Here is a 17,497-nt window from a genome sequence, read left to right as displayed (position 1 = left end):
TAATTCCAAATCCTCTATGTGTTCTAAGGTAATACATTTCTTCTGAATGTGCAGACCTTTGACATTCTCTGTAAAGAAGAGGCAACATTGAATGATGGACAATTTTTGACATCTATCCAACTCAACTCTCAGAATCTTCACAACTAAGGAATTCTTCACTGTTAAGAACTTTGGCTCATGACACAGCCTCTCTGATTACGGACAAAACTCACTAGCAATCTCTTGATTTCTGATACTGCTACCCCATTCCCCTGAGTCCCACCTGATTCCAATAGAAATAATGGCTAAGTACACAGAATCAGCACCTGCCTTGCAAGTAGAGCCTTCCTTTCTTCAAGGTGAGAATCTGAATCAGCAGCCACAAATACAGAGTCTGACAAAGGAGAATCTTGACTTCGGAGACCAGGTCATGCCTACTTTGGCCACACCCATGATGCCTGCACCCTGCTTACTTGAGCACTTTGCCCAGTTTCATGGTGACCCTGCCAGTCTCTCAAGGTTTCTTGCTCAGCTGACTACCTACTTGAATGCTCTTAAGAAGAATAATCCTGCAGATGATGACCAAGTCAAGCTCATTTTTGACTATATATCTCAGCAGATAGAAAACTGTAGGGTCACATCTGGACCAAACCAAAATGCTATGCTGAAACAATATGAGAACTTTGTTTTTGAGTTCCAACAGTCATTTGGTAAACCTACAAAACAGGAACTGAACCCTCTGCTGAATGCTCAAGTTGTCAAAAGGAATACCTCTTCTCAGCAGGACACCACTACACCACACCTCCTAGCCTCAAATCCGAGCTGTAATGAAGCCGACCAGAGTGATCTGTTCCAAGAGGGACTACCTGTTCCCATGCTGGTTGAAGAAAGTGTCACTGATATGGACAACCTCCCAGATCTTATCACTCAGTGCATTCAGCTGGAAAAGGAACGTAATCACAGACCAGAGATCTTACAGTCACAAACCCAGCAACCTATGTTGGCTTCTTCGATCCACCATGAAGCCCTCTCTTGTTCTTTAATTCCATCAACCAAGGAAGAGCCTATACAGCTGAGAGTAGGCCAGCTGCCTCTCACCCCAGCCAAACGTGCCCGCCAACAAGACACTCAGTTGTGTCTCTACTGCAGCCAGTCTGGTCACTTTACAAGAGATTGCCTTGCCAAACGTTCCCGAGCCCCAGCAAGGACAAATAACCCACCTTTCCAGTAAGAAAGGCCCAGGAAGATCACTTTGCAAGCTTAGTATCGCTCTCACCCCCAGCCTTACTGACTTATACCCTGCATTAACTTTCAAAATACAAATTAGGAACTGTGATACCACTTTATGGCTGTGCATTAGTGCTTCTGAGAATTTAAACAACCAGATCTTGCTCACTGAGAATTGATACCTCACCAAACCTGACCAATGATGATTGCCATTCATAGCACTTTCTGCAATTGGGACCAGTTCCACAAGAATATTGAAAGTTTGTAGAGAAAACTTTGCCCAGTCTGAATCACTGGAAAACCCATGTACACCTGAAAGTGCATTGGAATACCAATACTCACCAATAGATGATAACTGGTTGTTTGCTGACTTAACTCTTTCATTTTGTGTGCCTAAAATTAAGCCCAAATTTTTACCCACACTTATTGGTCTGCATTCTAATTCCTTTATGTTTTTGGACCTTTGGCTAAAACTCTAACTGCATTTTCATATTTTGCTGCTATTCTCCTCATGGAGGCTAGATCCTGCTTATCCACTGATGAAGTATGGTCTGGTTTCCACACAAACTAACCCTCCTAAAACAGCAGCTCTTCTACTCTTCCTTAACGCTGTGTGTTTTTTTATCATTTAAAGACCTCTACTTTCCCAACAAATTGAACCTCTTGAGTATTGGTAAACAAGATTGTACAGTCATTTAGCACTTTCTTCTGAATTGGTTGAGGGCTAGAACTTCTTACAGGTACTTACATTTAGTCAATACTCTATACGTGAGGTTCCATAACCGAGTCAAAATGGTGGAGGATAATGATGACCTCTGAAAGGTATTTAGTAGTAGTTGGGGAAGAAGTCTCATTATTAATTCCTATGTCTGCAGCATGTTCTTGCTGCCTTACATAGAAAACTTGGTGAAATAAGGTCTCCACTAAAGACTAAGAGGCTCCATGATAGTTCTTCTCTCTAAGGAGCCTCAGTGTGGCTAGCATCTAGTATCACTGCACATTGTTATTGATCTGCATCACTCTGGAACTCTTATCTACTTGAGGATACAGAAAGCAAAGAATAGCTGACAACAGCTGAATCATCTCATCTGAAAAATTTTAAGGGAACTTATAGTAATATAGTATCTGTGCACAAAATTCAAGAATTGGTGTTTTGATTGTGTTGCATTCTTGGCACATACTAATTCTATGTGCATATCCCTGATTATTCTGAACATGTATAGTAGTATGCTGAAAAGACAAAACTCTAAAATTTTTAAAATGTCAAGTTATGATCAGTGCCTTCTAGTAATGACCATCCCTCAGTTCCTTGATTCTTGGTGCTGATATGTCCCATTATATAAGTGATGAAAAGCTCAATAATTCCATAGACCCTAGTGTTCATAGAGATCTCTGAGAAGTGTCATTGTAATTTGGCCTTGTCCCTAGAGAGTTTTGCTGAGTTGTCAATAGTTAAATCCAACCAATATTTAATATCTCATCCTGCAACACAAATGAACATTTTCACACATCAGTGCCTCACTAACATTGTACCAACACTTGATTGCCTTTACAAGGGTTCTCCTTCATTAGTTACTTACTCTATTCCATATCAATCTGTAAGATCCCATAGTGAGGAGACCTGAATGCCCATATTCCAGTGCTATCCACAAATTTCCAGCTGCAGTAGTATGAGTATCGGGTAAACTGTTTGAACTTTTAATGACTCTTTGTTTACTCTGACAGCATTCAAATTTCTCTCCACAAACTCTATAATAAAATACTAACCCGGTGGCTTCCCATCACTTTTCTTACAAAATCCAATACAGTTCTTCAAAGCTGATAGGAACATTTAGTTCACTTGATCACCAATCTGTTTCCTATCTTAGGACCACAGTTTATCCTTGTGGCCTCTCTTACAAAAATACATCACCTTCTTTCCTCTTTTGACCTTCATTTGAAGAAAATTACCTTAATATCAAAACACCTCAGAGTTCATAGCCTTTTAGAATAATATAATCAATGCAGGGCTACGAATTTAAGTTTATTTCCCACCTCAAAGGACTCTTATTGAGGTTTTCCTAATCAATAACCTCTTGTAAGTCATCTACAATTGAAGAGCTGAAGTGGGTTTATGAAGGACATGTGAGATAATGTTTTTGCTGCCCTCTAGCTAACAACCATTTTATCACTTTAAAATTTTGTTATACTGACACCACCCACTATATCATCCTCTTCAACTGGAACTAACTTCTCTAAGAGTGAAAATATTGAGAATCTAGAGGACAGATGATACGTACCTACTAAAGGATGTGTTTTATAACTGCAAAGACTAGAAGAACCCCTAACTCCAGTCAAGGTTGTGGTTTATGGAAGCAATTCTTCTATAGAACTTACACCACCAAGAAAGAGAAAATTTAATTATTTTATGATGTCTGAAAAAGGAATTATGAATAGGAATATAGTCTACATTCAGTCTGGACAGTGAGGCACTCAAAAAACATAGGTGATCAGTAATTTTTCTAGGTTCAGATGTTGGCCAGAAAACCAATTTGTTAGATTCCCCTCTCATTTCCCCAATCCCTGCAGTGTGGTACAGTGTGGTGGAGGCATCAAGCCACCACAATTTGTGATATTAGCCAATAATGTCTTCTAACTCCTTTGCTCTGGATCCATGCTTTCCAAGTAATCTGGTTGTAATCACATTCTTGTAAAAATCTTTTTTATGGAAAGAAAATATGCTAACCACCTGGCAGGAATGTTCTACCCTATTTATCAGTTCGTTCTCATTATAAGTGAATAAATCAGTGTTTGGCTAACACTTCATTTTCTTGTGGGTTTTAATAGCATCAATCTTCTGGATCCCACTCACATCTGAGTACAATGGGGGAAAAAAAGATTCTCACTCTGCAGTCAGCATCACAATATAAATCACCATGAGTCCTCTGAAGACTGGCTTCCCTAGAATCCTGAGCTCAACACCAGTCAGCTTAGTTTCCTTGTTTATCTCTCTCATTCACTTCCCACACTTACCTCCACTCATTCAAAGAAGCATGGGTATTAGACAAGTGCCTTTTATTATTCTGCGTAGTTATGCCTGTCAGAATATACTACCATGAATGAAGACATAATACATGACTATAGACCTGCAACTGTTGAAAATCACCTTTGGAGTGGGATGAGTACGTGACTGGGCTCACTTTTGCCACTTCTAATTTGTCCAGATGACAACGTGTGATTTTGGCATTGTCTTCACTTGTATCCATGCTGCTAGAAAAATACTATCTTTCTCTGGACTCAGAAATATCATTTTTACCCAATGCCATCTTGCATATAACCACAATACTTACCTGTGACACAAAGTAGAGCATTTAGAATCTGAAGAATCTCCACAAACATCTTAGCAAAATAAACAGCTCAGCGTCTTAGAAGGGCTTTAGGAACTTGTGTCACATCTGTAAGGATCTTTACATTTGGGAGCCTATTTCACTGTCTCTCTATGAAACTCCAGACTTCACTTGACCAAAACAATGAAAACATTCAATGGAACCTGGCATCATGGATCTTCAGTGTCATCTTGGGACAAGAGTCACTGCCCTTGTTTTAGAAAGCAAAGCCCAGAAATAAGTTACGGTATTTATGAGTAGAGCTATTTCATTGAAAGTGTTTTAATATACAGACCATACTGTCATATTATTTATTACCATTGTACTTTTGACTATTGATGCACTATATCAGCAATATTCTCCCTGGCATTGATTTTAATTATTAGATATCCTTGAACTTGTTTACTGATAGTTGGTTCTTAGTGCTTGTCTGGCTCAATGGCAACTGTATTCCACCAGTCCTATTTGAATTGGTTACATTCCCAGTAGCCCACTAGAGGACTCTGTAGAACCTCTGTATTCCTGTGCACAGGGACATGAAATCTGGCTTTGTAGACATCTAAAGAAAGGAAAACTAACATTTGTTAAATGTCCTCTTTATACCAGGTACTGTGCTGAATGCTTTAATTTGTTAATGATACTTATTGGAGAACTGTATTATTAAATATCAGCTATCAATTTTTAGCATTTAATAGTCACCAAACTTATGAGATAGGTGTTGTAATTTCAGTTTTAAATTATGAGGTGAATATAAGAACAGTTAAGTTACCCTCCGTAAAGTCATAAAACTAGTACATAACTGAGCTAAAATTTGAGAGCATATTTTCTGATTCCCGAGCCTCAATTTGTCAGATAAAGAAGAGAAACTGTATGAGTCATATTCATCAAGATTAGCCTAACTAGCTCAATTTTAGTTCCCATAAGTGCTCCATATATGGAGACCACTCTAGTAGCTGTTATCCCCATATCCACTAGTTGAAATTCATGCTGTAGACAGCAATTCATAACAAATAAGTGTGTTCTAGGGCTTTACAATTTTACTTGTGTTTCTAATGAGTCAGGGAAAATTCCTTGAAATACTAAATAAAAACACTGTGTCTACATGATTTGATTGTGTAATCTCTTTCTTATTAATGAGGATTCTAACAAAGAATTCTAGAAAGTACAAATGCTTCATATTTCCATAGCTGTTCATTCAAAGCCATTGTTTTTTCTAATGGCTCTACAATGCTAAGAGAGAGTAATGACTTTCAAATATTCTGATGCTTATATGCCATTATCATGGGAAAATCAAGATTAAAAGAATTTGATTAATCCAAACAGCAAGTAGTTAGCCTTTTCAATTTGAGAACAGTTCCCACTGTAGCAACCTGAGGGAATATCTAGCAATAGCTCATGAGGAAAAGAGAGCATAGACTTAGAACGTTCTATTTAAGTCAGACTTCCCCTTACGTGCATTGATTTACTTCTGAATAATCTAACAGCATTTCCATTCCCATTCAGTTGTACCTAGGCATGAAAGGGTGTGCATTCATACTGATCATCTCACATGTAAATTTAGAAGCTTCAAATAGTGACAATCAATGAATACTTACTATGTACCAATAATGAGACAGATATATGTGTGAAATCTCCACAATAACTCCTTGAGAGAGGCCCCATTAATATGCCTGCTTCACAGGTGAGCACAACCTCATAGACTTCAAGCAATTTATACAAGTTCATAGGCTAAACATAGGCCACAATGCCAGGAATGAAGGAAAGAGCTATGTGTTCTCTGTTCTGTACCACATACCATCCTCAGGTTGCTGTCTTTGACTGAAACACTAACCTTTTAGTGGATCCTCACTTGTTCCCCATCTACTTAAGTGATGTGTAAAGCATCTCCTCTCAAATGTTTTCCAGCTTTACTCTGTCTCTGCTGATGGGATAACATTACAAATATACGCAGAATTTCAGATGGCGAAACAAAATAAATTTGTGGAAAATATTTTTTAATTATTAACATAGTTTTCATAAATAATATATAGTAGCTTTTCAGTCATTGTCAAGTTTGTCAATGTCTTGAGAGAAGAGTCACTGTGAACCCTTGCCTGAAGGCCATAGTTCTTTCCTAAGTCGTAACTGATGGCACAAAACCCATTACCATGAAAGTAAAGTTCAACTGTGTTTCAGTAAATGAATATTCTTTTTTTAAAGGCTTATTTATTTTTAATGGAAAGGCAGAAATGCAGAGAGGAGGAGAGAGAGAAGAATATCTTCCGTCTGATGGTTCACTCCCCAAGTGACTGCAACGGCTGGAGCTGAGCCAATCTGAAGCCAGGAGCCAGGAGCCAGGAGCTCTTCCCATGCGGGTGCAGGATCCCAAGGCTTTGGGCCATCCTCTACTGCTTTCCCAGGCCATAAGCAGGGAGCTGGATGGGAAGCAGGGCCTCTGGGATTAGAACCGGCGATCATATGGGATCCCGGCGTGTAAGGCGAGGACTTTAATCACTACGATATAATGCCGGGCCCTATAAATGAAGATTCTTAAAATTGAACACTGAAGCGAATTTTTTCTTCTCCTAGTGTTCTTATATTGTTTTTCTGTAATTTCTTGCCACCCCACCCCACAAGCACACACACTGGCTTGATTAGTTATAACAACAGTTAACATGATTGAGCAAGCTACTACATTTCTTACTACATTTTCTTTGATATATTGTCATTTAAGCCTTAAATTATTGTCCCTACAATTTGGATGAGGACACTGAAGTTTAATAGTTAAAAGAAATGCTGATGCACAGAGTACTAATAACTAAGGCAGAGGTCCAACCCATTAGCCTTTATCATCAGAGACCATACCTCTATATAGTAAGGGGCTAGCCAGCTGCAATATCAGGTCAAGTCCAGCTTACTGCTCTTATTTTTAAAAGAGTTACTTTATTTTTATTGGAAAGGCAGATTGACAGAGAGAAAGAGAGACTGAGAGAAAGATCTTTCATAAACTGTTTCGCTCCCCCAAGGGGCTACAATGTCCAGAGTTGAGCCAATCCAAAGCCAGGATACAGGAGCCAGGAACTTCTTCCAGGTGTCCCAGGTGAGCGCAGTCTCAAGGCTTTGGACCTTCCTCTATTGTTTTCCCAGACCACAAGCAGGGATCTGGATGGGCAGTGGAGTAGCCAGGATAAGAACTAGTGCCCATGTGGGACCCCAGTATGTGCAAGATGAGGATTTAGCCACTAGGCCATCACACCTGTCTCTTACTGCCCATTTTAATAACTCATGTGTTATTATAATGTAATCATACCAACTCACTGTACGAATGGCCTGTGCTACTTTTGTATCAAACGTATCCCCCACAAAGCCAAAAATACCATCTGATTCATCACAGAAAAAGTTTTCTGACCCCTAATCTACAGCATATTATAATGTTAAATCAGACCAGTCCCTGAGACATGACATTGCATAGATTTCTCCTTTCTGTAAAGATTTATTTTCTTTTCATTTGAAAAAGTTGCGGAGAGAAGGAGAGACACTAAAACTTGAGCAAGGCTAACCCAAAGCTGGGAACCAGGAGTTTCTTCTGGGTCTCTCACATGAGTGCTGGGCTCCAAAGGACTTGAGTTGTCGTCCACTGCTTTTCCAGGCCAGGAGTTAGATTGGGAGTGAAACAGTTTGGACATCAACTGGTACCCAGACAGGATGCTGGCACCTCAGGCACAGCCTACTATATGCCTAGCCTACTATATCACAGTGCCAGCCCCCAAATTCTACTTTCAAATAGCTCATTTATCACTATGCCTTGGTTCCTGTCTTTAAATTGGTCTCATATATTTGAATGAATGATAGAAAGTTTATCTTGGTGTAGGAGCTTATATAGAAGCTTTTTGCTAACCTAAGTAAACACATTTCACCTATGCTTGTTTATCTACATACATACTTTCTGCATCAAAGAACTCCAAGAGATTGACCAAGCATGACTGTGGGACAGTATTTGATATTTTCCAAACTACCAAGCATTCTGCTTTTGGCAATGATTTTTAATTTTCATGTGCAGATCCACCTTTCTCCACTTCAGGCCATCTTCCTTGTTGCTGTTTTACCTGTAGCCCTGGGACCCAGGCATAATTCAGTCATTACACAGCCATTACCTGATTTCTGTGGCTATTGGAATAATGTGCATATAATCTTAAAGTGATCCAAGCGAAGTGAACCTTGTGATTTTTTTCTTGAAAATATTGGAACAATACTCGCTTTTTCTACTTCATGTGGAATGCAATAGCTCTGATTGCTGTATACACCCATGTTTACGAGAGGAGAAATATCCTGATGGAAAGGGGAGGCAGCCTAAAGAAGCAGATCAAAGGAGTAAGGAGGAAGAAACGAAATCATGAGGATGATTTCATGAATCACTGTGTCTATTTACCCTTTTAACCACTTGAACTAATAAAATCCTTTCACAAAGGCACATTGGGTAGGATTTTCTCTCTTTCGCAACCAAAATTTCCTTATACAACGGTTCTGCCTATTGAAATCACCCTATTTTTAGCCCAATTCCTTATATCAACTTGGATAGTGACAGGAAAAAAAAAAAGTTGTTAGTTGCCTAGTAACAGCAACCAAGATACTACATTATAATGGTGCTACTGGGCAAAGATCCTCAGTTTTATGCAGTCTATTTCACTGCTATTAACCCTCAGATACAGAGGTTCTTGGCTTTTCTACCATGAGAAGCTTTATCAAGTCAATTGGATGTATGAATCTTTTTCTACCCACTGAGCAGAGACTGGCTGATGCTATAGATCAGTACCATTTTTTTTTAAAGATTTATTTTTATTTTTATTGGAAAGGCAGATATACAGAGAGGAGAGACAGAGAGGAAGATCTTCCGTCCGATAATTCACTCCCCAAGTGAGCGCAACGGCCGATGCTATGCCGATCCGAAGCCAGGAGCCTCTTCCGGGTCTCCCACACGGGTGCAGGGTCCGAAGGCCTTGGGCCGTCCTTGACTGCTTTCCCGGGCCACAAGCAGGGAGCTGGAAGGGAAGCGGGGCTGCCGGGATAGAACCGGCGCCCATATGGGACCCCGGGCGTGCAAGGCAAGGACTTTAACCACTGCGCCATCGCGCCGGGCCCAATCAGTACCGTTTTAAAGAATTACAAGTTTCTCCCTGAAAGTCCTTCTATTAGGAAACAAATCTGAGACTCAGGTTTAGCAGACAGGTTGTAGCCTAAGACCCTTCACATCAACAACATATTCACTGTTGCCAAGTTCATAGCAAGACAGTAAAGAGCAGTGGTTAAAAGTGAAGAACTCTGGAGATAGGCTGTCTGGATTCAAACGTTGATCTCACGTCTCACTAACTACATGTTTTGTAGTCTCTTTAAGCTCTATGTGCCACAGTTTCATAATCTATGCAGAGTTGTAATACAGACTAAATGGGTTAATACCTATATAAATCTTAAAATAGTGCCTGGCATGTAATAAAGTACTACTGAAGTGTTTGTCAAACTAAAAACAAATACTAAATGGCATAAAATTACTACAGATATGTTTCATATATACAGAGTGTCAAAAATATACATGATCCCACATCAAAAAAACACATGATTTGATAACACAGGTATCTTTTTATGAGAAAGGATATATAATTCAATATACAGAATAGGTTCGTGTCAGTTTCCCAATTTCATGTTGTGGATTCTTTTAGCATTTGGAAATACTTTTAGCATTTGCATATACTTGATTCATTATAACACCTAGGATGTAGGAGGTTGAAGAATCTCAGAACTCTTCTTTTGTCACCCGTATTCCTTCTACTCCCTTAAGCCTCCAACAATCACACTTTAATCGTTAAATACATGACTGACACTGTTACTTGCAACATGGCATGACTAATAAATGTTTATGTTTGGGGGGCTGGTGCTGCAGCATAGCAAATTAAGCCACTGCCTACAATACCAGCATCCTGTATGGGCACTGCTTCCAGGCCCAGCTGATCTATTTTACAAACTAACTCTGCTAATTTGCCTTGGAAAGCAGTGGAAAATGACCCAAGTCCTTCAGCCCTTGCCACCCACATTTGAGATGCAATAGAAGTCCTGGTACCTGTCTTTGACTAGACCCACTCTGAGTGTTTGGGACTGTTTCGGGGAGTAAGCCAGTGGATAGAAGATCTCCCCGTCTGTTAACTATGCCTTTCAAATAAATAAATAAATAAAAGAAAAATATTTTAAGTTTAAAGTAAATTTTAAATGATTAACTAGATTCATATCAATCTGACACTGCCCTCTGGCTACCTGACCATGACTATGGCGTCTGTCCTGTCTAGCCTCCAAAGGAGAGTATTAGATAAATCAACAGAAGTGACCAAGTCTTGACATGCTGGGAGCCTCTGCAGGGTAACGTTTTATTAATATAAGCAATTACATTTTTCAAATACACCATGTTATTCCCAGGTTACTGTAGCAGTATCCCCAGCCCAATTCACTGCTGAATCTGTAACAATGGTATGAGAATTAGAATGCTTTTTTTCCCCTTTTCTTTTTTCTCTTAAAAACTGGAAGTCAAACCTGTTACATGTCCTCTACATCTGAATCTAAGCTCTATCTTAGTAAGATAGACTGGTTAAGACTATTGTTTTTGACTTATTGTAAAGTGCCAGTTTTTTTTTCTCCAAGAAAATTACATGCACCATGTATTTGTCACAGGTGAAAATTTTTAATAGAGTTACTATTCATTTGGAGAATGTAGACAAATTAATTCTGTATGGCCCCAAGGTTGGCAAACTTAGCACATACGTCAATGTCTATTTTTGATATATGGCCTTGATTAACACCCAGATGCCTTGGGATGTGGTCGGTGAGACTACGAGGTAATGTACAGCTTGACATATGAGTCTCTGCTATGAGCTCCACTGAGGAGAACAGGAAAAATTCCAGCAATTAATTCATGTTGAGAGTTCACTATGCACCAGGCCTGATGGGGATACAGAAAAGGCTAGGCCACAGTCCCTACTTGCCAGGGGTGTATAACACAGCCTGGAAGGTGAGTCCTGTGAATATGATCATAGCTAATTTTAACTGAACACTTACTCTTTGCTCAGGACTGTGTCATTGTCTTACAGGTATTATTGCATTCACTCCTCCCTAAGAATCCTAAAGTGTATACTCATCTCCATTTTGTGGGTATAGCAACAAGATCAAAGTCAGTAGTAAGACCACAGTCACATGGCCAAGATTCACTCCCAGGTTTCCTGGACACTATAGCTTCTACTTTTAATTAGTTTTATACAAGTAAACCATGAGACAGCCAATAAGACAACTCAACTAGAAAAAACTGAAGATTCAGTGTGTGTGTGTGTAAAATCTGGTAAAGCTCTTCAAAGGTAAACCCGTTGGAGCATTTCTCAAAAGAAATTGGTGGAAACATTACCATTGACCCCTAAGAAATATATCTCAGAGAGTTTGATTCTCTAAAGCTTGGATTAGGAAACACAGAAAGTTCTCGGAGGGATGGGTGTTAGGAGGCAGTCAGCTAAGCCACTGCTTGGGACACTCACATCCTAATGAGAAGTGCCATCTAGATTTCCATCAAACTTCCTGCTAATGAGTACTCTGGGTGGTAGCAGATGATGGTTTAAGTACTTGGATCATGCCACCGTGTAAAAGACCTATAATGTAGTTCTGGGCTCCTGTCTTCAGTCTGGCCCAACCTTGGTTGTTATGGGAATTTGGAAGAGTGAAAATATCTCTCTCTATCAGATCGATCTCTCTCTCTCTCTTTCTCTATCACTTTTTTAAAATTTCCAGATTAATCAAACGTGCTGATAATAGAAAGAAAGAAGAGAAAGAGAGAAAGAAAGAAGAGAGAGAGAGAGAGAGAGAAAGAAAGAAAGAAAGAAAGAAAGAAAGAAAGAAAGAAAGAAAGAAAGAAAGAAAGAAAAAAAGAAAGAAAGATTTGAAAGGCAAAAAAGAAAAACTTGCTGGTAGTAGTACAAAACGCAGGCCATAATGAAGCTGTGGATAGGTACATGGCATTGTTGAGAGAATCAAGGATTGATTTCAAATGAAGATTATAGGTTAGTCTTCTTAGCAAAAGTGGCATGTGAGCTAGCAAAGAAAGAATAGGGCAATTGGGGCAGCAATAAAATCTTACTAGTATTACCCTCCATATTCTAAGTTCTCTGAGTTCAGTGTAGGCACTAAGGAACTTAACCCTTTTAACAACTATCTAAAGTAAATCTAAATATTATTGGCATTTTATGGAAGAGAAAGCAAATACCCAAAGATACTAAGAAAATGTCCTTTGTCACACAGTTAAGTAAATGTATGGTCAAAGTGCTAGTGCACCAGTATATATATCAAAGTGGTAAGTAAATCATGTCTCTATTTTGTGCTTCCTTCCTTTTTGTGTCCTGAGATTTTTTTCCCTGTCTTTCCTTTCTTTCACTTTCTTTTTGAACACCTTCTTTCATTCCTTGTAGCAGAGAATCTCATGGTTATTTTTATCTTGGGCATTCTATGCCCTGGCACCTCTACATCCCCTTACCACTAATCTCTCTGTCAACATTGCTTTAAGCACCAGATCATTTCTATCTTCCACATTTCCTTTCCTCTCCCAAGTCCCCAGATTCCCTTATTAAAATTACCATGAAAGTCAGCAATGTGGTGCAGTGGATTAAACCACCACTAGAAACCCAGATTCTCAGAGTGCCCAGAGTTCCAGTTTGAGACACAACACCTCCACTTCTGATCCAACTTCTTGATAACATGCCTTGGAGATAGTAAATAATTTTTCAAGTACTTGGTCTACTACCACCTATGTGGAAAACTTAAATGGAGGTCTGAGTGCCAGATTTTAGCCTGGCACAGCTGCAGCCCCAGTAATTGTGTGTGTTTGATAAGTGAATCAGCAGATGGAAGATCTCTCACTCTCTCTCTTTTCCTCCCTCTCTCTCTCGCGCGCTCTCTCTTCACTTCTCCTCCTGTCTCTTTCTCCTTCTTCCTTCCCCTCCCTTCTCTCCCTCACCCTCTCTGTGTCCCTCCTTCCCCCGTTCCTTTCAAATATGTCCATAATTAAAACTTAAAATAATTACGTTGGATGGAATCCAATCCATGAAGTTACTAATATGAGATGGAAAAGTTGAAGTGCCCAGATTATGAACTACCTCTAATGGAATGCTTAAGGGATTGTGTTTTAGCAACAGGCATGGAAGCATGTGTGAGATGTATGTGTGTCAGGGTCATATTTTGAGTGAAAAGTGCTGGATGTGTAGAGGTCACAATGCTTGGCCTATCATGACTTCTAAATTGGTAGAACAGGTGCTCATTTCTTGCCAACTCTTGCCATTGAACAGACATCCCAGAGAGAGTCATCCAGCAAACCTGGCTCACAGTTGCCAAGGAGTAATCACAGGAAGAAAAGAAGGGAAACAGTAATAGGAACAAAAAATGTTGAACATATGAGAAAGGAATTAATTTAACTTAGCAATTTTGAGAGCAATAAAAGGATCAACACCACCTTTCACTGAGCACTGTGAGCCAGGACACTTTTTTCAAAAGATAAAATTGAGACTCATAGACGTCAATTAACTTGCTTCAGGTCACAGCAAATTAGTCACTAAAGCAGATTTCATGCAGCTGCTGCTTGAATTGGTACCCAAGTTAGGAAATGAAGCAGAGTATAGAATGATATCATTACTAGGGAATTGGGATACAGGACTGGAAGGAGGCTGACGCACCTAGTATGCCAGCTTAGTGAGGCATCATTCTTAGGTGCCAACTCTGAATTTGTACCCTGCAGAGTGACCACTTAAGAGCACATTATCTGCTTCATTGTTTTAGTTCTGCTTGCATGCATCAATTTGTACAGAATTGAAGAGAAAGCCCAGATTTGAAATGAATTTTATACCTGACTTTATATACTTCAGTTGAGATTGCTTTTTAAATATTTGAGCATTAAGCACCAAAGTTAGAGGGTTATTATATTAGCCTTAAAGTTTAATTGTTGTAACAAACAACTCAGCTATCAGAGACTTCCTACAGCAAAAGGTTTACTTCTCATTCACTTCATATTCTAATCAGGTGTTTGGTTGGAAGTCTCTTACATAATAATTCCGAAATCCGGACTGCTCTCATCTTTTTCCAGGATCAGGAGATAATGGAGTGTGAGAAGAGTGTGAGAATGACGTCAGAGGAGATTATATGGGCCAAACCTACAAATCATGTACATCACTTTCGCTTACATCCCACTGACTCGAGTGCATTCTCATGGCCTTACCCAACTGCAACAGCAGCCTTGTAGAACACCCAAGTGTGAGAGCACAGATAACAGATGGTGTTGAAAAATTGTGCAGTCTCTCTCACAGAGCTATTGCACAGGAGCCCGCACATGTTTGAACATGTGTGTATTTTAAGTAGCTAGTTCACAAAACCACAAAAGTGGAATTCATAGGAACACTTAATGAACAGAACTGGGATTTATTTTTAGTGAATTCTTGTGTATATTTAACTCTATAAGTGATGTTATAGGATACGTGTAGGAAGGAGAAACATTGCTATAGTGAAGCAAATTGACATACCTATTTTCTCACATAGTTACCTGATTTATTTTTGGTAGCATAGGTAACTAAATTGTACTTATTTAACATGAAGCCCAAATATGTATGTATAATTGTATTACTTAAATCTTCATGCTGTGTAATATACCACGTGGCTGCTACTTTGTATTTCCTGACTTACATCTCCCAATTCATCCCCATACTATCCTGCACTCCTAGTAACCACAGCTTTGTTCTCTAACTTTGTATACTTGAATTTTAAAATTCATACTTAAGTGAAGTCATGTAATATTTGCCTTTCTGTGACTGGCATATGTAATTTTTTAAAAAGATTTATTTATTTATTGGAAAGTCAGATATACAGAGAGGAGGAGAGACAGAGAGGAAGATCTTCCGTCCGATGATTCACTCCCCAAGTGAGCGCAACGGCCGATGCTATGCCAATCTGAAGCCAGGAGCCAGGAACTTCTTCCGTGTATCCCACACGGGTGCAGGGTCCCAAAGCTTTGGGCCGTCCTCAACTGCTTTCCCAGGCCACAAGCAGGGAGCTGGATGGGAAGTGGAGCTGCCGGGATTAGAATTGGTGCCCATATGGGATCCCAGCACGTTCAAGGCGAGGACTTTAGCCACTAGGCCACGCCGCCGGGCCCTGGCAAACTAATTTAACATCATTTCCTCCAGATTAATTCATGCTGTGGCAAGATTTCATTCTTTTTTCCCCTTAGGAAATAATACTATTCTGTAACATATATAATCATTGTTTCTTTATTCATTTCTCTGTTGACACACACTTAGGATGCAAGTTTGTTTCCTTGTCTTGGCTATATGTGAATATCATTGTGATGAATACAGCAATAAAGACATCTATACTAATTTCATTTCCTTTGGCTATATGCCCAGAAGAAGGGGCACTGGATTATATGATGTTTGTGTTCTCTTTAGGAACTTGAATACTCTTTTACAGAATAGATGCTTCAACCTGCACTCCCATCAACTGTGTACAAGTATTTCCTTGTCTCCACATGCTCACCGATGTTTATCATACTTTGATTTTTTGCATGTTATTCATTTCTATTGTTCCATCTTCACAAGGAATGGTTTTTAACAGTATTTGGATTTTATAAATCAGCAACCGAGGGCTTACTTTCTTTACCAACACCATGCATCTCTTTCTCTTTTGTATGCACTAAATGTTTATTAAAAATGATGTGGTAAGTCACAGGACAACAAGGGTAATTTCAGGAATCTACTCAATGTTTCATATTTAAATACTCTAAAGAAATGTATTGAGAGATATCCACGAAGTAGTCATAGAGTCTACGTTAGGTAAAGTGTTAAAAACTCAACAGTATCTTATTGTAAAAATATCATATTTATATTAAGTGGAAATATCTAATTTCATTATTATTATTATTTTCCATGATACAATTTTGTAAGTATAAGAATTCCCCTTCCTTTTGACTTTTTGTTAATACTCATTCTAAATTTCATGAAGTGATATCTCGATTTGGTTTTGATTTTCATTTCCTGGATGATTAGCAATGTTGAGAGCACTTTCATACATCTGTTAGACTTTTTCCATCTCCTTTGGAGAAATATCTACTCTGGTCCTTTAGCCATATTAAACTTTTTCTTACTATTGTGTTTATGAGTTCTTTGCAAATTTTAGATATTAACCCTTATCAGGTACATGTTTTTCAAAGTTTTCTTAATCCATACTCTATTTCATTTTGTTCATTGTTTATTGTAGAGGAGTTTTATGTAAATACAGTGCCCTTTTTAAATTTTCTCTTTCACACCCTCAGCTTTTGACATATTATGCAAAAAAAAAAATTTACCAAGACCCAAATTCAAGCTTTGCCCCCCTGTGTTCACTAACTGAGAATTTTGTAGATTTTTGGTGTTACATTTATGCCATTTTCATTTTATTTGATTTATGATTACAGTACTAAATAAGGTCACATTTCTTTCTTTTGCATGAGGAAGTCCAGTTCTCCCATGAACATTAAAGATCTATCTTCATCCCATTTGTGTTCTTGACGTTCTTGTCAAAACTTAGTTGACCACACATATTTGGATTTATCTCCAGCATTATCATTCAAATGTATTGCTCCATATGTCTGTATGCCAGTACTATAGTGTTTTTGTGATGTAATTTTTCATGAAAAATATGATGCTTTGGTTTTCTAAGTATTGTTTTTGCTAATAAGGGTCTTTTATGTTTCCTATGAATTGTAGCAGTTTTATTATTTTTATTTCTGCGAGGCCTGCTCTTATGACTTTGATAGAGATTGCACTGAATCTATATGTTGCTTCAGTGAGTATGAACATTTAAACAGTATTAATTCTTCTGATCCATGTACTTTAACTTACTTGTGTCTT

At 38.7% G+C, this 17,497-nt stretch overlaps 1 protein-coding gene across 1 annotated transcript; it reads left to right on the top strand.

Annotated features, from left to right (window-relative positions):
- Positions 1-280: 280 nt before the first annotated feature.
- Positions 281-1,210, top strand: RTL4 (retrotransposon Gag like 4). The gene has a single exon (XM_040999414.1). The coding sequence runs from the start codon at positions 281-283 to the stop codon at positions 1,208-1,210; it is 930 nt and encodes a 309-aa protein (XP_040855348.1).
- The last annotated feature ends 16,287 nt before the right edge of the window (positions 1,211-17,497 follow it).

Source organism: Ochotona curzoniae, unplaced genomic scaffold, assembly GCF_017591425.1.
Source record: "Ochotona curzoniae isolate NIBS_2020 unplaced genomic scaffold, NIBS_Ocur_1.0 scaffold_1852, whole genome shotgun sequence".
Lineage (NCBI taxonomy): Eukaryota > Metazoa > Chordata > Mammalia > Lagomorpha > Ochotonidae > Ochotona > Ochotona curzoniae.
This window is presented reverse-complemented; position numbering and strand designations above follow the sequence as displayed.